This window comes from Xiphias gladius, chromosome 10 (genome assembly GCF_016859285.1).
Source record: "Xiphias gladius isolate SHS-SW01 ecotype Sanya breed wild chromosome 10, ASM1685928v1, whole genome shotgun sequence".
Classification (NCBI taxonomy): domain Eukaryota; kingdom Metazoa; phylum Chordata; class Actinopteri; order Istiophoriformes; family Xiphiidae; genus Xiphias; species Xiphias gladius.
The window spans coordinates 12986690-13009816 of record NC_053409.1 but is presented as its reverse complement, the minus strand read 5'-3'; the positions used below and the strand labels follow the sequence as shown (position 1 = coordinate 13009816).

The window sequence follows — 23127 nt, the reverse complement described above, 5'->3', positions numbered from 1 at the left end:
TTTCACATCAGGTAAAGAAATTTCGATGTTTTTCATATGTGCAAATAAACAATAAAACCACATACAAGCAAATGCAACCATATGGTTTACAGTGTTCAGCAGAGATAGTGAAACATGTGCCACTAGTTGCCTTTTTGATGTTTACAGCTTCCAAAACATTACAAATAGTCATTAGTAATACCAGGTAATAGTCTAAGGATGAATAGTCTGCGTGTGTGTATGTGTGTGTGTGTGTGTGTGTGTGTATGTGTGTGTTTTGGCCAAACATAATTGTATGTCAGAGGGGATGCTGTCCACTGCAGGTTGCAGGATGAATGTACATGTACTAGAGGCGGGGGTTCTCGGTTGCTAGGAGAGGGAGACTTGTGAGGAAGTGAGGTGTCAGAGATTGGTTCCCTTAACCTTGCTGCAGCAGTCACTCATCCATTAAACAACCCCCTCTCCCTCCCTCCCCACACACTGTCTGTGGGAGGTGCACTGTCTACCAGTGCAAAGCAGACTTCCCTCCATCTGCCAGGTTGTGCTGATCGCCGCTGGACCTTTGGGATCTATGGCCTATTGCCCCGTACTGATGCCTCAACCTTGTCACTGGGACAAGGGTTAAAGACATATAACAGTGGTGCAATGTTGCATAAAATTAAAGAGTAGTGTCAGATAGGCTGCTTCCCATATATTCACTTTGTATGATGCTTCCAGTTATAGATCATTACAAGCCTTGGCATTTCAATAGAGAACAATACTGGCAATGTTAATACTTATGGTTTTTGTTTCTGTTTATTCACAGGTCATAAGAGGCCTTCTCTTCAATTAAGTCAGCCATATTCCTACAGTCTGCCCAACTTCATGGAATTCACTGCAAAGCAAAAAGGAGACAACCGAGATGGCAAACAGGTACTTCCCTCTCACGATACATACTGTACACAGAAGTAGTGGCACATTCGTCATAAGGAAGATAACAGCCAGACTGGTCAGTAGGGGTCACTATTGTTCCAGCTAAGGCGCTCGACAGCAGCCCTGATTTGGATGATCTCATTTCTGGTCCCAGAGGATTCTGCTTCATCACAACCCAGCAGGTGCCCTCTTTACTACCCTTCATCCCTCTTTCCCTTGTCCTCCAGCATAAACATCAGTGCTTTTAAGATCTCCGCCTACAATGATGTCATTCTCTAAATATGAAAGCAGTATTTAAAGGTCATATGAATCAATTGCATTGTATCTTGAAGTGCGGAGTCAAATGTGTGTGAAATACGACAGAATGTAGCTATTATTTATTTGTCAAAAACACAATATCTGAGGATGTAGTCATCTTTTTATATTGCATAATTTTAGCGCTTTGTTGTGCATTGACCCGAACATTACACTGCTAAGCATTGCCAGGATATGACCAGGTAATTGTTTTACTGAGGTTTCATTGGATAATTGTTTAATTGGGATGCAGTCCCCTAATTATTTTGTTCAGAATTGGGGACCATATGGAGCTTGGCAGGTGAAACGTAATTAGGCCATGTTAATTTATGATGATTATACCTTGGGCCTGAGTAGCTTATACTGTACAACCAGTGTATGTCTATCATGGCCAATCTATTTTGGTTGTACAGTAAATGTTTGTAGTGAGGGAATCAAATTCATTAACTTGCAGACTCAGTGTGTGTGTGTGTGTGTGTGTGTGTGTGTGTGTGTGTGTGTGTGTGTGTGTGTGTGTGTGTTTCTAGGGAGTTGTTTTGTAAGAAGGACTATTAGTGTTATCTAATTGTTCATCCAGGCCAGAAATGATACTGCAAAGGATTTGCTTTATTGGCAAATAGAGAAATATCAATGAGTAATGTGTGAAAATGAGTTTAAGACAAACCCTTATTGGCTATCATCTATTTAGCTCCAGAATGCTAATCAAATCAGGGTATTAAACAGAATTATTAGCGCATACTATAATATTTGATCTCGTCTCAAATGACTTTATGTATGACTGTTTATGATGATTATTGTGGCACAGTTATAGATGAGATATTCACACTGTGGTGAAAACAAAGTCATCAATCAACTTGTTGAAGCTTACGAAGAGATCATGCCCGCTTAAAGAGATATCACAAAATTAAACATTATCGACTTTGCTGTCTTTATGAAAATACCAATATTTGCACAGAGAGAGGTGGGGAGTGGTATTGTTGGCTGATGTTTCACAATGAAACATACAAGATTCAAGGGGAGATGAATGGCCTCTATTAGGAGCATTTAATCAGTGGCTGGCCCAGTGCTCCCAGTCTCCTGCACCCCCTGGGGAAAGATTAATGGGTACAGGATATTTCATCAGGCCCTCCACATCACTGCCCAGGATATGAGGCTGTAATTGTGTATGTTTTTGCTGTTGTTTTGTGTCACAGGCAGACAAAGAGGAGCCCGCAGGTTGGAGTAGTTTGGGGAAGGCTTCACAAGGTGCCATAAGAAGTGGAAGGACACGACCAAGGAAAGGGAAACGAGTGAGGAGAGCATGATATGTCTATTACATAGAGGACAGCACATGAAGAGCGGAACTGAATGTGAAATATATGTTTCTACCAGAGATGTCAAGTCTTTTAACATCATGAATATTTCTTTTGAATATTTCTTAAAATACTATAGGAATGAAGTCATCCCAAAATGAACTAAGTGATCATATAACAGGCTTGCTGATCGCCACAAAGAGTTTTCGTCGGATTGTCCTGACAGCTCCCAGTGATATTGTCCTGCCACACCCTTTTTCATCCACTGTAACACCACAGAAAACACTCACTCATTAATAAATGTTTCAGGAATTATTGATGAACCCTAAATTATTAAATATGTTGCTAAATAAAATGCCAGTAAAAATAAATAATTCTGGGTTACATCATGTGATTGTACAATGTTTTGGTCAAGATTACCATAATGTTGGTCCATTTGAAGCATAAATGCACAACATTTAAAATGCACTGACGGTGTCCTTGATTCTGCACTTTAGATTCTCCACTTGTTTCCTGCTCTTGAAAAAGGATGTTTGCTTTGCTGCCATTGCATCTCATGAAAATTGGATGACCTCCCAGTGCTTTCTGCCGCCCATCGCTCCCCATATTTGCTCAGAGCTCAGGGACTGCATTTGGGTTAGCATCCTCCCCCCTCCCTCCTTCCCCTACATCCCTCTGTGGCTTGTACTGGGACTGAATAACTTAACACATATTTCTGCTTGACACACTTCTGTTCTGGGTCTCCCCTGGGTGGCCAGTTCACGAGCCCACACATGCTGTATTATTTAAAAGTGGGGTCTGGAGTTCTCACTGTGTGTGGATGTGCGTGTAATCTCCTGTTCGTGTAAAGGGGAATGCCTTATGGAGTTGTTAGGCCTCTCCCTGTGACCTTGGAGGTGTTGCAGCACCTCTGATACCATCTGATGTCTCAGGTCTGGCCATTTTTTAGACTCTTTGCAGTTCTGTGCTTTGATTTTTCTATTACAAAAAGGAGAAAATGCATTATAAGAGAAACTACAAAGTGATTTATTTTAGGGAATAGTAATCTGGACAATTTATCATACACCCAGGAAAAAAGATCTGCAACAGCAAAAATGCCCAAGGAGCATGAAGCATAAGTAACAATACTTAATGATGCTAAAAAGCAAACCAGCTCTGAACGTTGGAATGAAATCAACTTTCAGGCTAAAACCACACGCGCACACACACACACACACACACACACACACACACACACACACACACACAAACATGCGCGCACACACACACACACACACACACACACACACACACACACACACACACACACACACACACACACACACACACACACACGCACATACAATAACTCAAGCTAGTCTGAGAGCTGATAACATCATGGAAATCAGAGTGCTGTGGTGCAGCAAAATGATACATAAATCATGTGCCAGGGAGAGGATGCAAAATACTGCAGTTTGTATGATGGATACAAATAGCCGTATGATGTCTGGAAAGCATTCATATAAATACTTGTCCTTATGTTGCGGGGAAATGTCCCAGGACATGGCAGGATTATTGATATCTTCTGAGGTAAAATGACTCATGTGAGCCTTTTAAAGAAGCTCTTCACTCTTCCGTCACCATTCAGAATGAAGGGTTTTGCATTTTCTAATTGATTTTTTGAAGCGATCAACAGAGCATCTTTCCATCCCCACATTCTGCTGCAGCCTACATCTGTAGGTTGTACATCAAGGCAATGAACCTGCTTCTAATGGGACACAAGGTGGGCTTAGACCAGGCAGTGAGTTGGTGGCAGCAGCAGGCACCTTGCCCACTGGAGGGCACTGTGAGCAGCACAGAGGCTGGGGGGCCGAGGGAGGGGAGAGACACCTTGGCCAGTTCTCCAGATGGGCTCAGTGGAGCATGTTAGATGGCTGTGACAGCTACCTGCCCTTCTTTAAGGACTGTCACCGTGTATAAACAAACCATTACTCTAATTTGTGAGTGTGCTGCCTTACGTGTGTGCAAAATGTGTGTGCGTGTGTGTGTGTGTGTGCAAGGGCGTGATTGCACTGAACCCACTGACTGGTGCCCCACAGTATCCAGCCTACCATTTCTTTTGTTGTTGTTGTTTTTAAATAAGGTATTTGTAAGTAGGAATTATCCAGTTTCATTAAGCCCCTAAACCTCAGTAAAAAACTCATGCTGTACAGCCAAATCTTGCTGTGCAAACCCATAGTTATTTTAAATCCTATTGCGGTCGTAGAGCTTCCAAAGACATCAAATATGTTATGCTGATTTTTGGGGAAATATGTATAAAATGATGCCCCAGACATCTGGAATATTTCCATTTAACGGAATAGTGCAATTATAAAGGCATGGAGCTGAGGCTTTGATTATTATCATTGTTTTGATTATTTTTCTCATTGTATACAACGTATAGCTTCAATGACGGGCAGGAATAAGGATTCAGTAATGCACAGGTGTCAAGCGGAATAAGATGGGGCAAATCGTACGTTAAGGGGTTAAATGCCACAATTAACAGTTAAATAATGAAGCTGTTGCGAATGGGAACACCAGTGAAGAGGAGTATCTCCACTGCCTGGGTGCAGATAAGATGGAGAGCCCTGAAGGCCTCAGCTTGCTCATTAATTTGCAGAGGAGCGCGTCGTCGGATGCTGCTCATCGCTACCTCCACTGCGCAAGCGCAGTTTCTCCAGGACGCGGAGAGCAGAAGAGGGCGACGGAAAAATGGCCCTCGATAATTTAATTTTTGCCCAGTGCATCCTCTATTTTTTAGCCTTCGTATTCGGTTTCATCGCCGTGGTGCCTCTGTCCGAAAACACGGAGGACTTCGGGGGGAGATGCCTGCTCTTCACGCGGGGTATGTGGCAAAACGAGAACATCACTGTGTCGAAGCAGCGCTTCATCGTGGAGGAGTGGGGACCCGAGTCCTCCTGCAGCTTCGTCACTTTTGTCGGGATAGCGTCCCTCATTCTGTCCGCAGTGCAGGCGTGGAGGCTGCTGTTCTTCCTGTGCAAAGGACACGATGAGTGAGTGGCAGTTCACTTGTGCTCGTTCAACACAATTCAGTCCCGGCTCCACAAAAAAAGCTCAGCTGGACCGACTTTACCACTCAGGTTTTAACGGCTCTGTGTAAACATGTTTTTTCTGTCCATCTCCCACGCCCTTGTTTGCGCGCTATTCTGACAGAACTATGGCCTGTATGTGCTGTATTATAGGCTATGAAATACCAGAAGTTAACCATAGAACAAAGCCTATAGGGCGACCAGTTATTGTCGTCCTCCATAATAAAGATGGAGGCTTGTGTTGCCTTTGAAAGATCAAAATCATATACAGTGGTATCAGTCCAGCCTGTGTCAGTATTTTCATGTGGGACTCAGAGGCATCATTTGTCAAAGAAAGGTGAATAATGCTGGGTCGTATTCCTGACAGTGCCCACATGTTCCAGAAAAAGAGTGCTTTCAATGCAAAGCAGAGATGAGACAGTTTTCCTTTTGCCCGCAGCTCCATCTTCAACGCCTTCCTCAATCTGCTAATCAGCTCCCTGGTGGTGTTCACAGTCTTCCTGTCCAGCACCATCGTCAGCGTGGGTTTCAACCTGTGGTGCGATGCCATCACCGAGGGTGGGACCATGCCCAGCAGGTGAGAGAGCAACACATCGCCTCTGCTTTTCAGAGAAATTTCATTGAACAGTGCAAAGGTTCTCAGAAATGCCTGTTTTTGTGTATCTGTTTTTTGTTTTTGCTTTTTTTTAGCTGTGAGGACCTGCAGGACACTGATCTAGAGCTCGGCCTGGACAACTCTGCGTTTTATGACCAGTTTGCAATAGCTCAGGTAGTTGTTTTTTCTTGGATGGTATCATCCAGACAGTCCAACAAAATCCCCGAATCTCAGTCATATTTACAACAATTCCTCTCTTCCAGTTTGGCCTGTGGGCTGCCTGGCTCACCTGGCTTGGGATCGCAGTCATGGCCTTCCTGAAGGTCTACCATAACTACAGACAAGAGGACCTGCTGGACAGCCTGATCCACGAGAAGGACCTGCTGCTCAGCCGCTCCTCACGCCACAGCTCTGACCTAAAGACCGGCCTGATCTAGAAAATCAGAGGAATGTGCAGACACACAGAGTCATTCACAATACACCGTACAGTCTTCTTGCCTGCCATGAGAAACACCAGTGTTTGCCTCTGTAGACAATCAGAATCAATTGGCTTTTGCTCCCATTGACCATGGATTGAATAAAACAGTAGCTTTGTTTTCTAGAGATGATTGATTTCCCCTCAAAAAACCTTCCAATGGTTGCTAACCCTTGAAGAGTCCTGCTTTGTTGAGTTCATTCATCCCTCTGTGTGCACTCCTCTTCAAGACATGCAACCATAACTAAACTTTGATAGTATTAAAACCATTCAGTGGAAATGTATGCCAAGTTTTTCTCCTCCTTTCTCATGAGTTTCAGTTTAGCAACACAGTATTAACGACTTGGACAGATTGGCCGACGGATCACCTTTGTCTTTGTGAATCTTCTGCATGGACCTAATGCATGACAAATTAATAGGGTGGTTTTTAGATGTAAAGGGATGTTCTCTTTTTTTTATACACCAATAAATGTGTTCCTATAGGCCTTTTTTTCTGGTAGGATGTGCACTGCGTCGTGTTGAAGTGAGAATTCTTTGCATGCTGCAGCAAAGTAAAATGATGTGTGCTTTTGCAGTGTATTCACACTTTTATCGACAGTTACATAAAGGTGTTTTATAAAAATGACAAACTGTAGTTCAGAACATTCGTGTATCAGGCAGCCGGTCCAAAAATGCTTTAAGCAGCTTGTGTGAGAAAAAACAACAGATCCTATCTTGTGCCATATAGTAACTCAGGCTTGTCCCCCACACCTTATAGGCTAGAAGCGAATATACTGCATTACTGTGAATAGATGCACAAATGTACCTGCATGCATCTCTCTCCCTGTTTCACTCACATCAAGCACTCACTCGCTGTCAGAGGTTACAGGAAGAAAGCAAGTCATCTGCTTGACTTTGATAGGCAATGACAGTTTTATTCAAAACAAGTGAAATCATAAAACGGTAGGAACTCAGAAAACCCTCCATAAAGGCACTTCTTTCAAAGTGACCATAAATGTTTGGACAGCCATGAAATTCAGCTTCTAAGCTAAATGTGCATATACAGGACATGAGTTTACTGGGTATTGCTTTATTGCTAATGACGATTTAGTGTGACAGTACAGAGTTGAGAGTATTTCTTTCTTCTATACAGGCGTATATTGGCCTCATATTGCTTTGACATTCAAATGTGAGATCTCCAAAATCCAACGCTTTTCTTTTGAGTTCCCTGAAACCTGTTATATAAAGAACAATGTTTTACCGGAAACCATGTGATGTGTGTTATTGCTCGAAATGAAGGGTCTGTGGGAGGTGCATCACTGTGCCCTTTGATCCCTTTAATCAATTTGTGTGGCGGTTTGGCAGCTTGAATTTTAATCGTGTCATTTGATAAAGGGACTCATGATAATAGACAGTTATATCTCTATGTTTGGCCTCAAAAACAGTAATGAACTGAGGGATATACAGAGTGCATCCTTATATTTTTATGCAAATATTTGTTGAGCCCACACCCATCCATACACATGGCCCCAAGCTTGATGAGCAGTTGACATCATGATTAAAACCTGAATATTATTGTTTTTAAATAGAAATGTAGCAGGTAACAAAAAGTTAAAAAATTTAAAATAATTGAAAGTTGGATATTTGCGTAGATGCAGATACACAGTATAGAAGAATAAATAACATTTGGGATAAAGGGTATTTTTGTGAGATTCAAGCAGTTATAAAGAGGAACACTGTCAAAAGCTTTAGCATTCATTCTGTTTGAGTATATTCTCTTCGATGATAGATAATATTGTGCTGCAGATTTCCTCCTCAGTGGAACTAGGAATTAGCTGACAGGCAGCCATACAGACGAACAGACAGTATAAAGTCTTTAAAGAAGGAGGTGTTTTTCATCTGTTAGTCATTCAGCCTGTGAAGTGATGCAGCCCTGTGTTTTCTTTCTCACGGATCATTTATCGAACAGTTTACACATTTATGCTTCCATCCTCCTCTCCCATGTGCGCTGTGCCAATCAAAGCTGTTTCCAAACCTCTCTACATTCATTTATGTGCAAATACAAGGCTGATTATTGTGATAGTCCTTAGTATATTGATCCATATATACACATTCAGTTCTGTGTAATATCTGATATACACAAATCATGTACTGTAACAAAATAAATATTTGCATTCCATGGAGACATTCACTCACACACAATAGACTGTGACATGGACGGAAAAATCACATGGTTGTGGTGATTAAGTGAACGTTATATGTGAGCATCAACATTGCAGATGTGCAAAATGTCATTACAACTGATATGGGGAGTGGCATGCCCACCACCTCAATACATATATACATACAGACATGGAAGCTACATATTTCTGGGATCATACATTTTTCCCTTTTTCACTGTGAGAGTGGTTCAACACCACAGGCGGGTGTGCAGAGCCCTGCCAAATGGCTGAGGTGTTTGTAGACCTGGGCACCGTCAGAGATAGGAAAAAGAGGAATCTGAAAAAATTAAAGGTGGCTCCGTGGCTCCATGTCTCCACCTGTGGTCAGGCTCAGTCATTGCATGGTCAGCCATATCCAGCAGCCCCACAGAAGCTGTTTCATATGCAGCAGGTAGACAGCCAAAGCGGCCTCCAGCTCCTCGCACACTCGCTGCGGGCGCCGGCGGTCTGTGCAGTACATGGCCACACCCAGGAACGACATCAGCAGGAAGAGGCAAGTGAACAGGGCGAGGTGGGGGCGGGACGGTGTCGTCTCGTAGGCTGTACACAGAAAAGCAGCACCGGTTTTTCACACAGTTTTGAATTGTAAACGAGTCCTGGAATAGTCACATGCACAGAGGTCTTTCTGTCAAGACCTGGGAAGGGGCTTGTTTTTGATGGGAGGATTTAATGTGACTACACATCTAGAGTGCAGTGGAGCCTTGTCACGCAGACTGTGCTTTCTGTGTCTCAGACGTTATTATGAAGGGGGTGATAGTGAACTCCATATTGCAGTGCAGTCAACAAAGTTAATCAAAAGTGAAATTTAACCCACAAATTGTGCCTAACAATTAACCAAAACATTTCCCTCGATGCTTTTTTCACACTTAATTAGATCCAATATTAAAAAGTGCAGTTTTCTTTTTTCACTTCCTCATGCAAATTAACATAATGACTCTAAACACTTCCAGACAGACTTACCACCTAAACAGCCACAGTAAGGGATGTCTGTGAAGCCGACAGAAAAGAGGCCAGTCAGTCAACAAGAGGCAACCTCTGTGATGTACAGCAGCTACAAACCAGAAGCTGTGCCCTCATAGACTCTACTATCTCTCTGGAACAGACTTCGTGGTGCCTCATTTGCATGCATAATTAATTACGAAGAGTAAATCACTTGCTCATGTTTGGACATCTCAGCATGGCATTATTTTTAAATAGTACAGAAGGGAAACAGTTACATAGGGGTTGAAGGCCCTCTTTAAGCTGAGAGAGCACTAATTTGGGGGAAAAATTCTATAAACAAAATTACAATTACTTTCAAAATTTTACTGTCTCAATGCATTCCCTTAGTCGTGTTTCTGTAAATGTAGAGCCGACATGGACAGGATGCAGAAAATAGAGGGTGATATTCAGTCAGTGGACTTGTTTGGTCGAGGTGTTGAAGCACCAGAGGGCAGCATGTTCTCTCTGGCTGTACAAACTTATCTGACCGTCTGGACTCACCGAAAAAAACTTAACTGGTACGTTTGCTCACCGTGTACTGTGGTCTCTGGCTCCCTGAATCGAACCCTCCGCTCGCCTTTCCGTCTGTGGTTGGGTTCTGTGTCTGACCCGTAGTTGGGGCTTGGCCTCTTTAGAATGGAGGTGGGGACTTTGCCATTGGCTACCTACATTAGATACAGTACAGGATGGATATGCTCATTACAAGATCCCGAGAAATTACAAAAGAGCAGCAACAAACAGCTGGGAGGCACAGATCTTTTAGAAACAAGCGGCTCATATCCAGAGTAACACTGCCAAAGATGCCTGCAAGTGTCGTTCTCTTTACCTTAGGTTTGGGTGTGTCCTCCTGTTGGTGGCGGGTGTCCTTTCTGTGGCGGACCTCTGAGTGTTTCTCCCGGTGGGAATGAGGAAGACAGTTGACAGTGTCTCTGAAGGACTCTGCAGCAGCGAAGCGTTTGGACAGTGCAGACACACATTGACCCAGGGAGTCTAGTAAGAGAACCATGACCATACAGTACATGAGCAGTGATCTAGTGCTGCTACACACTGGAGTCTGCCCTTCACTCTGAAGTCAGACAATGAGGTCAACGTAAACACACAAAGTTAAACGTGCAAATGTGATGGAGGAAAGACTCCAGCGTTAACGCTATCAGTGCCAGGTGGAGCTTGAGTAGGTTCAAGTTACAAACACGTTTACAAAGACAGTCAAGAAGCCCACCAGGCTTTTTTCCCCCAGTTGTCTTTGGACTAAAAAGCTTCGATATTTACTATTCCAGGACTTCAATAAAAACCTCCTCGTGATATTCGCCAAATTTAAATATTGTATTGATCTCATCACTTTGTTAAAAAGGAAAAAAAAAAAAAAACGGCTCAGAGTAGCTGCTACTTCATTTCTATTGCCTGAAAGTTTCCTATCTCTCTAACTAAATATAAACAAAATGTGTCACTTGCCTGACTGATCAGTGATTTAATCAATTGATAAGTCAATCTGTTACTGTTCTGGATCAATTACAACTACAGTAACCTATGGAGACTGGTTGATTGAAAGAGAGAGACAGAGAGTATTTACATTTAAAAAGAGAATATTTAGTAAAGAGATTATTTACATTTTATTTGTGTAAAAAATCCAAGAGCAAATTATGTTTTATTTTTAAAAGACAAAGTTTTTGCATCTTTTTAAATCTGGCTTTACAATTTTCTTACAAATACTTGATGCTAAATTGATTACCCATTATTTGAAGAGACCTTCTTGTGTACATAACACTAACATGTTCCTTAAAGAAGATTTGAGGTCAGCGGAAAAGAACAACAAAACAGAACGATGCTGCACCAGCTGAGCAACATAGAAACTCTTCGGACTACAAACTGTACAGATGATGAAAAAATAAATATGCTTAAAAAAAATAAATAAATAAAAACAACCTAAAAAAGCAAAACACACATTTGTGAAAACCACCTTACCAAAATTAATTAAAAAAATGAAATTCCACTGCCAAACACTGAAAGATGGTCAGACATTAAATAGTTCATATTACACCAGATGGTTACGTTTTGTTTTTGTTTTTTGTTTTTTTAGGGAATGAGGCACAAATAAATTTATTCCATAAGAGGCTGTATGAAAAATATTAGGGGGAAGAGGGAGACAAAAAGGCGGAGGGTTATGTATTTTTTTCTTCCTACTGAAAGGAGAGTAGTCTGACATTTTTGGAAGAGAAAGGAAAGGTCTTTTGAAAATTTATCACCCAACATTTCCATTTTATTCCGGTTTATTTATTTATTTTTTAAGTGGAATTAGGTTGACATTGTGAAAATCATTGTTCCATTTGAATATTAAGTTTAAAATGATATACCATTTTAATTTCATTATGCACCGTAAGTTTTAATGATTAAACAAGTTGTACCAATTCAACAATGTTATATTGTTTTGAGATATTAGCGGGGAGGGTGTTGCAGGTTTTTCCTAAGTCAACGGGAGGGTCCATTGAAAATTTTAATAGAGCTGAGGAGGGATGCCTTTTTCTAAAAAGTGAACCACAAGGTCCATCTGCTCAAATAATTTTCAGACATCCCCTAAGTCCTCAATAGTTTAATTAATTATAGTTTCAGTATATTACCAAATATTCCCACAAACTGCTACATAACATACTACAGTATAACTACAACATAATTCAACTTGCAAATCCACACGTATTTGTTTGTTAGCAGAGGGAGGCTGACTGACCCAGTTTATAGGGAAGGCTTTCTTGGGGAAAAGAGCTGTAAAGACTTGAACATGCCTCTGGTGAAGCATCTCACTGTAGGTCAAAGAGGATTCCTCTATGTACAATACAAAATATAAATTCACAAGAAGTGCACACGAGTGTGCTGATCTGCAGCAACAATCATGACCATTCTCTGACCCTTAACTTTTTCACTATTCGCCACACATGTTTAAAGCCCCTTGATTAAAACAACAAGAATTAATTGAAAATCTTTGCCTTCATATGCTCTGTATGGCTGTCTTTATGTAGCTGGTTTTGTTCAGCACCACTGCCTCTGAAAGCTGACTCAACCACAAGGCTGATTTTTTTTTTTTGCACTGCTTTTTACACCACAGCAGTCATCACAAAAAATGCAGAGTTCAGAGTCAGGCAGCGTGTTGCAAGCCAAGCATACATACATACTGTACAAAAGACCTGTGCCCTCAAACTGTCACAAAGCCACATTTCTTTTCATGCTCCGCACAGAACCACCCGTGCCCAGCGTGAATGCAAGTGTTTATTAATTTAACATTTTTACAGGTTGACATGGTTTAAATGCTAGCTGAAGTACTTTAAGCCACATCCTCACTCTGCTGTGTGCTCTCTAAAGCGGAGGGGATGACTTGGTCTCGACATTAACATCACTGTTCTAGTACTGTCGTGCCTCATGAGACAGTAATGTCTCCACCCTCATGAGTCAGACTGAATGTTAACAGTGTTAAACTGCTGAGAGCGGTGTCCTCCACTTCATACACTCATACACCCATGTTTGTTTTTCACCGTCTATTAGTCTGGATGCGGTCGTCATCCCTATGTCGTAACACGACATCGGAATGACAGTAGTGTGTGCTGTGCCACCCCGTGTCCCTCCTCCCCCTTGAGTCTTTACCTGAATATTCAGTCTTGCCAATCTCAGCATAGACGTTTGCCATAAGCTCCAGGCTTCTGGCTGTAATTGGATGATCATTCCCAAAGGCCCTCTGGTGGATCTTTGTCGCCTGAAAGATGCAGAGGCATCTGAATTTAAAGCTTAAACTACTGTAACGTAAATGGTTATATTTGTTCAAAAATCTGGAGAGGAACCAAAGAGAATGATGAAATTTACATACCTTACCGCTGTATTCTAGGGCAAGGTGAGGTCTGAAAGGAAAAAGAAAGGGAAATGGCGCGATTAAACATATTCACTACCAATTCCTTTTCTGTTCCACTGGAGTAAAGAAAAATGTCTACCTACTGAAAGTAAAAGCAGTCTTTTAAAAATGGATGACTCTGAATTATCAGGTGAATCTATTTTCACATTCTCCCTCCATCTGATAACATAAATACAGTAAATATTTCCAAAGATGATAACAGTGCCGGAGCATGATGTAGTATAGTGGCCTGTGCTGCCGTGTCAGGTGAGCGAATCTAAACGTGTGTGCTGTGATTGGACACAGACAGCAGGACTGCGAGGGCCCAGGTGCCTTGCAGGGGAAGCGGAAGCCTTCTATTTCTGCCGGCACACTGCACCTGTCTAGGTCAGGGTTGAATTATAGAGGGCGTGGTGCTTACAGGTTGGTTTACTGACTCGTGCCCTTCCAACACTCTTCTGCTTAGTGCTAAACTAGATGAACATGATGTGGCGCATTGAGGATTTGCCAGCTGTTCCACTCATATCTGCTTTGGAAAACTAGCCAAGGACAGTCATCAGCCTCACACCCTCACATGTGCCTATAGATGTAGAGCAAGCTCTGTTTAGTGTGACAGATGTCAGCTTCACTGTTCCAAAACCACACTTCCCTTCAATTAGTAATGGCCAGGTGTCAGTTTGCACTGCCTTAAAAGGTCCTTCTCAGGGGACATCTGATCGGCAAAGACAGAAAAGCCCTTCGCCGGCCCAAAAGACTTCCTACGACATCACTGAAAGAGTCAGGAAATTTTACCACTTCCTGTCTGCAGGAAAGAGAGGATTATGGGGGAGGGAGAAAGGGCTTTGGGGCTTTAAGACCCTGAAATCTGCAAGAAAATATCAAAGAGCAGAATCAGATTTCGTACCAGAATCAGTACCATCTCCTTTAAGGTTAACTACTGTATCCTCCTTGCATTAATGAAGCACCGTGACCAGCCCTCTGCAGAGCAAATCTTCCACCCTCTGTCACCCTCTCTGGCAATCAGGTTAAATGACCTAATCCCAACAATGACAACAGAGGCACAGAAAAAGAGGTGTATTCTACGGCCTAACAAAGTACCCCTGCAACAAGAGACACCAGATCCAGTTTAGGTGTTCCTCCTGTAACACTCACGTAGAGTGCGGTGTCTCTTTTCTTTACATCTACGGGGAAATTCAACTCTGGCTAAAAACACTTGGAGCTGGAGTTCATCTAGTTCGAAAAATTTCCATTCCAGAAAGGCAAACGTGTGGACACGGATTTTCTTACATTTTTTTGTCTGTAGCCAAAAATGTCAACACTGGTGACAGGGTGTTGTTCCAAATCACACATGTATAAATGATTCATAACTTTGAAAGGTTAATAAAAGCAAAGATAAAAGTGGATTTTTAAAACTGTCACATAAATTTACCCAAGCAAGGCAAATCTTTCTTATCAGGGATCTTTCAGTAAAATATTTATCTCAAAAGTATTTTTGTCTGATCTTATAAACTAAGCTGAGGGTTTTACTTTATACACAAATGAGCTAGTTATTCGTCAGTGTGCACTGAGCTGCTGCTTGGGTAATAAAACTTATAACAAGCAATACATTGTTTGCTTTATTACACCTCAATCAGCACCATTTTCATTTCAGCTCTGTGAAATGGTGAAGGGAAAACACACATATATGTACACACACATACATAAAGATATATATGCATACAGTATTTTAACTGCAGGCATAACTGGCAATAAAACAGTCATAAAAGTGAATTTATCAAACTATAAACTCACTCATGATGAGCCCACAGAAGATGTAACGCCCCATTAATTACATCACAACAGAAGCTACAGCAGGACAGTTTTACCTACTGTTTGCTCATGATGCAGAGCTGAGCCAGCCGTTCGAGGTGCTGAGCCTGGGAGGCCTGCTCCGAAAGCTCCTCTGGGGTTGTCCATCCCGCAGAGCCCAGCGTCGCCTCCTCCTGAGGCCCTGTTACACAAACACAGGGCATGGAATCACAGTCAGCCCACCAGCTAACCACTCAGTTATCTATCTATCTATCTATATATCTGTCCCTCTCTCCTCACTATTCTCTCCTCTCTTTACCTCTCTACTACTGCAGAGAGTTAAAGCCTGAAAAATAAAGCCTGGAAAGCTTGGGTATCTGGCGATTAGCCTGTCTGGCACCGCTGCGGACTTTAAGCCTCAACAGCAGAGTGGAGCGAACTAAGGACTGGAGACGAGAGAGCAGAGAGAAGGGCAGGAGAGAGCAGATAAGGGAGTCAAACAACACAGTCACCACGCCCACTGGAACACTGAGACACACGCATGCACACGGTAACGAACCACAAACATACAGAATGTACTGTACACACCAAGCACACTCTACACCTGCACACTCAATAATGAGGTGGAAATGAGTTTGGCTTGGAGTCCATGCCAAGAGAAAAAGTGCAAATAAACCATTGTAACAGGTAAATGCTTTTTTTTTTTTACATTACAAAAACCACAGAATGAAAATTATGATAGCGGTCCGTGGAAAAAGTACAGAAAAGGGTACGTTTGAAAAAGACACCGGGGAGAGAGTGCCAGCTCTGCCCCTGGAGAAGTCCAGCATTCAATCTGAGTGAGTGCTGAATCAGGGACCTCAGTACTCTATAGCGACACACATCACCTAATGAGTTAGTGCAAAGTGTGGCCATTTGTCTTCTACTATACCCTGTCCCAGACCTCCTCCGCTGTGCCCGTGCTACACTGCGCTGCTGCCTCAGCAGCAGACTGAGAGGGAGAGGCAGACGTCTGGGGCAGTGGCAGCAGCAGGTGATGAATGAGCGGCCTTGCTGTGAATGCTCACTTAAAGCTCCACCAGGTATATTGTAAACAAAGATGAACTTGGGGAAAACGGGACGTCATTTCACATTGGCCTAATGAGTTAATAGAATAGATTTTTGGGTTGTTACAGGAACACACTATATAATATTGTATTTATTATTTGCTGGTTAGTTTGTAGTTGCAGGTTACCCACAAGTCACTTTGGAAAGCTGCCCACTACAAACTCTATCACTCAGCCAATGAACATCTCCACTGTATTTGGTGCTTTGCCGACAGCCTCAAAATCAAATGAAATATAAAATTAGATTCCGAGCAATTATTCCACCCTGGCCCTTTCTCCTATCTACCAAAAGACAAGAGGAAAAAAAAAAAAGAAACAGTTCAATTTCCTTATAATGTCATGATTATTACTTGAAAATTTGTATCGAAATAACTATGTAATTTGGCACTAATTATAAAATGAATGCCAAATTACATGTGTTTTTCTAAGAAACTTACTAGGAAATTATGAGAAAAATAAAGCTCTACCAAAAAAAAAAAAAAAAAAAAACAAAGTAGATGACTTATCTTAAGCTGCACAATATACATACAGTACATACAATATCATCGATACCACAGTGTCAAAAGTACTTGCCTGTGCTCCCCTGAAGAGCCGTGAGCTCGATCAGTGCCACCTCATAGAACATTTTTTCAGCCTGGATGAACTGGAGGGCCTTCCCATCTGTTTATATGGGTGAAGGATCAGTCTCAGTTGTCAACAGGATTAGTCAGTTGTTGATGTTAAAAACAGCCTTGTTGCCCAGCTCAACACTGCTTTTTTTTCTTTCATCCGTCTCTAAATTGACCCCTTTGGGCAACCACAATGTGTAGTAATCAAATGCAGATTGTTGATCGGGAGGTCTGGATTTTGCAACACAGATTTCAACGGTGGCTGTCTGTGCCATTGTTTTTGCGCTGTTATCTGCTGTTTTTGTGGGGGGTTTTGTTTGTTTCAAATGGAGCAACTGTGATGCAAAACAAGTTTGCTGAATTTCAGTTGCATCTGATTACATCTCATATCACAATCCTTTTTTAATGTCTGGTTTTATCTTTTGTTTTTATGTTTTGTACAATGTCCCTTTGACAGATATAAATGCCAGTTTTGTTTCCATGAAAAGACACTCTATTTAAAGGAACCTAAAAATAGAGACTGTTCACTTTGTCAAAAGCATTCTGCGTACGTAGTGTCCCACTGTAAAATGACACCATTGATGCTTGTCAAGTGAATTTAAAGACCAATGGGACAGAGAATGCTTAAAATAAACAAAGCCCTGCCTGTCTAAATGTCCTACTTAACACCAGATCTCTCATGTGTAAAACACTATGAATTCCATTCCAGGTATTTCACTTTAATGACCACACTACTTGCCAATTATAATTTAATATATCTACAATTTTTATATTGAGGTTGGAAAGATGGATAATAGTTTTCCACTCTCAAAGAACAGTTAAGCTTGGAGCTGAAAAACCACAACAGCTGGTTTCCTTCGTCTTGTCACCAGGAGAATAATGTCAGCCACTCCACAGTGTTGAAGGCACCAGGAAAACCAAGACACAGTTAAATCCAGCTGTACAGATGGTCCTCAACAAAAGGGAAGGAGAGTTATTGCACAGAAAGATAAAAGACAGAACAGTCTTTAAAAATGTTTTCTTCTGATGAGTACCCCAAAATACCAGAAAAGATGATGGATGGTGAGGGGTGGATGTTGAAAAGCTATTAGTGGATATACATCTGAATAATTTAATGAACAGTACTTTAAGAGATGAAATGAAAGATCCATCATGAAAACCCAGCATTTTTAATAACAAAGTGAAACTCCGTGGTATTGATGCTTTGAACAAATCCTGAGAGAAATTAAAGGATGATTAAAAATGCATTCTACACGTCCCAGCTGCTGGGAGTCACCTGGCAGCGGCGAATAAGGTGAGTATGAGTGGACCATCTGGGAGGGAGGATTAGGGGAACAGCCTTCATCAAAGGTCAGAGCACTACTTCTGCCTGCTATTCTTAGCCCGGCTGGACCACAACAATGCCAGACAAGGAACCTCGCACAATCCAGGGAATGGACGCCTCTCTACTCATCTATACACACAACCACACAGACACACATCCGTCCATGCACTGGTAATTGGACTGCACTCCAAAACTCGACAAGAAGTTGCATTAACACTGGCACCTTGAAAAGCACATCTGATCGCACGTGCCACATAACTCATCTAGGGTGCACTAAAATAACCTCATGATGTACACAATCACATCTCCCAGCAGGATTCTGGGACTTCCTTTAGAGTTATACAAATTCCTTTGATTTGTATTCAAATATTGAATGTGAAGCTACTATACTGATTAACTTTCTTGTTCTTAAGCTCCTTGAGACTATCTATTACTAATTTCCATACTGCATACCCACTCAGAATGTAAATATAGGATATGTGCAGATTTGATCTGATATTTCCCTTTTTTGGAGATTAAAGTCAATTTGTCCAGGTCAGTGTACTTTCCAAGAAACATGTAACAGTAAACACTCAGCAGCCAAAAGAGATTTTGGCTCTGGACAAAGGTCACTTGTGCATACTGCCAGCTTTAATAACAATACATCAAACCTTAAGCAGTCATGGCACTGCCACTATTGCTATTAATGGCACATAACATAGTATATTTCTCTGGAATAAAGCCACTACAAAGTGATGAAATCAGGATACTCTGAATATGAAAATTCAACTTTGTTTACTCATTTTGGATTTGGTTAGACACAGAGACGACACATGAAGAGACACTGCAAATGCTGTTGTTGTAAACATTCTTGTGAAACAGCAAAGTTCCCACACCGTGCTCCCAGTTTGACCATGACCACCCTCCCTGGAGGGCCATCGCAAAGACCACAACATCACTGCCTCAGCTCTTATGATGCTCATTAGAAATACTAAAAATAATCTGAAGGAACTGTCGGAAACATTTAATGGAAAATGACAAAATCTTTTCACACAACATGACAATCATTAACAGGCAACAACTCTAAACACTGTTAAACCCACAAATTACTCCTGTCTGCTACTGACCTACTACAATGTAAGCTGTGGTGACATTCTTATGGCTGTAATCTTCGCTACAAGTAAAAGAATATAACATGGTAATTCTACCATACATAAAAAGGCCACAGTTGACACGACATGACACCATTACTATTGATGATGGTATGTAATATAGGACTGTATGTCAAAAGATTTAACCCTGTCATGGTAGACGACCCTCTTAAGTAGTTTCCCTTTCATGCTGAGAGGGGCCATCTCTGATGCCTATTGATGAAGCTCGGCTCAGCAAATCGACCTGTTTTGGAAAATGGACAGTGAGGGGTAAAACCTTGCTGAGGTAGATAACCTGAGCTGGCAAGTTAAGTGCTGGAGAGTCTCAGTAACGGGGAGAGGAGCCATAGAGGTAATATATCCTGAAACGTAACACGTCTCTATTATCTCTATGTCCTATACTGCCATAGTTTATAGAAGCAGTGAAGTTGGCGATGCACAGGCTAGTCAGTGCAGATACAGGATAATTAGCGCTCTCGCACTCTGTTGTGCAGAGATAAGAGCCTACAAATCCTCTTAAGAGACAGACACACAGCCTGAGCTACACACAAATTGTGTGGCATTCTGGGACAAACGTGTTATTATGAACTCCCCCCAAAGACATCCACTCATCCCTCCTGGTTTACGCTGCTCTCTATAAAGGGGCTACATCCTCCATTGTGCTGGAATTTGCCATACCCACCGCCACTGACGACCCCTTACACATTCACCTCACAGAAATAGAACGCTAGTTTTATAGTTAGTTACTTGCTAATGCTTTATGGGACAGTGAAAGTTAAATTGTCAGAGATGTGATGGTGAGCAGAGACAGATTCCCCCTGATTTTGTTGGTAAAGGATACAATTCTTTTCAGTTATGAAGAGCTCTGCAATCTGTAAAGCACAGAAAAACAACCAAGGGACATAATTGAGTATTAAATAATTCATTTCCAACATGATTCCCCTGTGTGTGTGTGTGTGTGTGTGTGTGTGTGTGTGTGTGTGTGTGTGTGTGTGTGTGTGTGTGTGTGTGTGTGTGTGTGTATGATGTCATGGGTTGTCAAAACAAGTGCTTCTGCTCTTCTCGCAGCACCATTGGTCTGGTCAACATCATGCCACACGTTCCAAAGCTCTGGAGTAAAGGCTATGTTTTGACATCAGGGACGTTCCTTCAGGTGCTACTAAACAGAATTAAAATTGTAGACTTGCCTTTGTAGGAGGGACTTGTAAAGTACCCCAGTATGTAATCTGCTGAGACTTTGGCCTGGTTACACAGTGCCAAAACATTAATGACTGAGAAATCAAAAATAGCAAAACATTGCCCACACACAATGGCAGGGACAACCGTATATAACAATATTTTTAACGATATGAGTTGTCTAACAAAACTCTATTTTTGTCCCGCATCCAATACCTCATCTAGCAGCATGCACACTATCAGTCCTGCTGAGACGGAAATGATCTTATAGTGTCAACAAAGGGACACATGATGGACTGTGCTCTTATATTTGACATTGGTGTTAGAGATATCAAGGTTGAATGTGTCCTGTGTGCTCTGGTGTGTGATAATTCATGATGTTTTAAAGGAGAAGTGATGCCAATGTGTCCATACAGCTGTTCGAATACATGAGACAGCAGATTTTGTGGATGCATGTATTGAATATGTACATGCATGTTGGTATGTGTGGGCAAGACAAAGAAAGCTCGTGAGAAACATACAGGTTGAGTGTGGTTGTGTGTCTGTGTGTGTGTGTGTGCGTGTGTGCGTGCGTGCGTGCGTGCCCAGTCCTCATCTGGCTCACCTGGTGTAGGCAGTTGGGCAGAGAGGTGAAGCTCTGTACATGGGTCAGTCCCAACAGGCAGCTGAGGAAGCAGTGGAGGGCGGCCTGGTACTCCCCCTGCTGCTGGAGCTGCTGTCCCAGCTCAAACAGGCCCTCCCTCCCCCTGTTCAGCATCCCAAGTCCCAGCCAGAGCCGGCACTGCCTCCCATCAGAGCTCCAGCAGCTGAGGACAAACGCTCCTCTCTTCACCACTCCGCTGAAGCACCACAGGTAGCAAGAAACAGCCACACACGAAGTGAAAGGTTAAAAAAATAAAATGCAGCTGTTCACATAAACAAAGACAGGAAGGTGCAAGAGGAGCAGTGAGCAGTGCAGCTTTCTCTCAGTCTCGTCTGTGCACAGTAAGTCAAGGACAGGTGGTAAGGAGCAGGCTGAGGGAGCTCCGGCGACTCACACAGAAAAGATCCATTCCCCTCCCTCCTCCCAGGCTGCGCAAGGAAAGGAGGACAGAGGAAGTCGGAGAGTATTTGCTGTTTGAGTGGCAGAGCTCTGGACCAATCCCTGCTATGCTCATGAAGAGTATTTCCACCAGAGTGTGTTAAGCACATTGGGTCTCTCTCCAATCCAAGAACAGGGAAACTGCAAAGAAGGATGTTTTGATGATGGAAAACAAATACAGTGTGCACATGTTCTATCATGTATAACTAAATGTAATATGCAATAAGATTTAAATTTCCTCCAGAGTTTTGGCCTAAACCTCCCTGCTATTGTGCATTCACAGAGCAGTGCATTATGTACAGGATATCTAAAGTCTGTGAGAGAATCATTTTAAGTCCTATTGTCCTACTAATGATTTATAAATGAGGAGTGCATAAGAGGTATGCACCCACAATCAAACCAGAATAAATGCTGCGTGAGCGTGTTTCATATTACCACAGAGGAACCAAGCTTTTGTGAAATCTCTAAAGCAAACCAGACAGCGAATGCAAACACAGGGTCATTAGGACCAGCCACTGTACTGTATGAGAGAGAGAAAGCACTCACACACACTATCCAAACAAGAATGACAAATATTTATTCACAAGGAATACATCCTCTGAATATTTTTGATCACTTCCCTTCACACTCTGCTAATCAACATTAATGTGAGGCCAACCTGTGCCTGGGGAGAGGGAGAAGGGAAGAAGAGATGTGGCCCCAGCACTCGATCCAAGGATGATCTAGAGGATCATGAATGCGTGTTGACTCTGAGAGCGGCACTCCTCCCCACCCTCGCTCCATTTGGACACAAGCGTGGTAGCCGGAGGAAATGAATGGGGTAACACAAAGCAAATGGGCAGAGTCAGTCTCCATTAATGTCCGATGCACCTAGCTAAGCAAGATGGGATTTTAATGGTTGTGAACGCCAGTGGGCGGGGGATCAGAGAGCATTAAACTTGCACTGGCAGGTCAGACTCAGGGAACTGTGAAAAGGGCTCATTTTGGACTAACAGCATCTAGAACAGCCGTGGGACTTGATTATACTGATGCAGGCCCCTTTATCCCCTCCATCCACAGGAGTGGGAACACAGACGAGTGACTGTGCTCACTTTACTGTGGTGTCAATAGAGTTAAGTCAGAATGCGGCGAGAAAGTACGCAAAGCTTCTGATGTGATTGAGTCGGAGGGACACTGGCTGACTCTCAGTGTTAAGTCCTAATTGAAAAAGAGGGAGCTCCATCTCCTCATTACAGGCTGGTCGAGC

The 23127-nt window shown here is 42.3% G+C and overlaps 2 protein-coding genes across 4 annotated transcripts; one reads left to right on the top strand and one right to left on the bottom strand.

Annotated features, from left to right (window-relative positions):
- Positions 1–5157: 5157 nt before the first annotated feature.
- LOC120795559 (transmembrane protein 179-like) lies at positions 5158–7522 on the top strand. The gene is made up of 4 exons (XM_040137559.1): positions 5158–5509; positions 5985–6122; positions 6236–6314; positions 6404–7522. The coding sequence occupies exons 1-4, from the start codon at positions 5208–5210 to the stop codon at positions 6575–6577; spliced, it is 693 nt and encodes a 230-aa protein (XP_039993493.1). The 5' UTR covers positions 5158–5207; the 3' UTR covers positions 6578–7522.
- Positions 7523–7535: 13 nt separating this feature from the next.
- c10h14orf180 (chromosome 10 C14orf180 homolog) lies at positions 7536–21749 on the bottom strand. 3 transcript variants are annotated; one of them, XM_040137558.1, is made up of 10 exons: positions 21405–21748; positions 20466–20496; positions 17136–17222; positions 15538–15658; positions 13648–13678; positions 13428–13536; positions 10624–10736; positions 10330–10462; positions 9777–9803; positions 7536–9356 (listed from the first exon to the last, which is right to left on the bottom strand). In XM_040137558.1, exons 1-10 carry the CDS (start codon positions 21555–21557, stop codon positions 9151–9153), a joined length of 1011 nt encoding a protein of 336 aa, XP_039993492.1. In that variant the 5' UTR covers positions 21558–21748; the 3' UTR covers positions 7536–9150. The 3 variants fall into 3 exon arrangements, with proteins under 3 accessions (XP_039993492.1, XP_039993491.1, XP_039993490.1); XM_040137556.1 differs by having other exon boundaries at positions 7539–9356; positions 10624–10787; positions 21405–21742; XM_040137557.1 differs by lacking the exon at positions 9777–9803 and having other exon boundaries at positions 10624–10787; positions 21405–21749.
- Positions 21750–23127: the final 1378 nt, after the last annotated feature.

What these genes read in the sequence shown, in the direction of transcription:
- LOC120795559 (XM_040137559.1), top strand. Translation starts at nt 5,208, where the DNA reads ATGGCCCTCGATAATTTAATTTTTGCCCAGTGCATCCTCTATTTTTTA. An exon ending in GGTGGGACCATGCCCAGCAG is followed by an intron (nt 6,123 to 6,235) that starts GTGAGAGAGCAA and finishes GCTTTTTTTTAG; the next exon opens with CTGTGAGGACCTGCAGGACA. An exon ending in ACCAGTTTGCAATAGCTCAG is followed by an intron (nt 6,315 to 6,403) that starts GTAGTTGTTTTT and finishes CCTCTCTTCCAG; the next exon opens with TTTGGCCTGTGGGCTGCCTG.
- c10h14orf180 (XM_040137556.1), bottom strand. Translation starts at nt 21,557, where the DNA reads ATGCTGAACAGGGGGAGGGAGGGCCTGTTTGAGCTGGGACAGCAGCTC. An exon ending in GGCTCTTCAGGGGAGCACAG is followed by an intron (nt 15,659 to 17,135) that starts GCAAGTACTTTT and finishes TTTGTGTAACAG; the next exon opens with GGCCTCAGGAGGAGGCGACG. An exon ending in AGGACACACCCAAACCTAAG is followed by an intron (nt 10,463 to 10,623) that starts GTAAAGAGAACG and finishes TATCTAATGTAG; the next exon opens with GTAGCCAATGGCAAAGTCCC.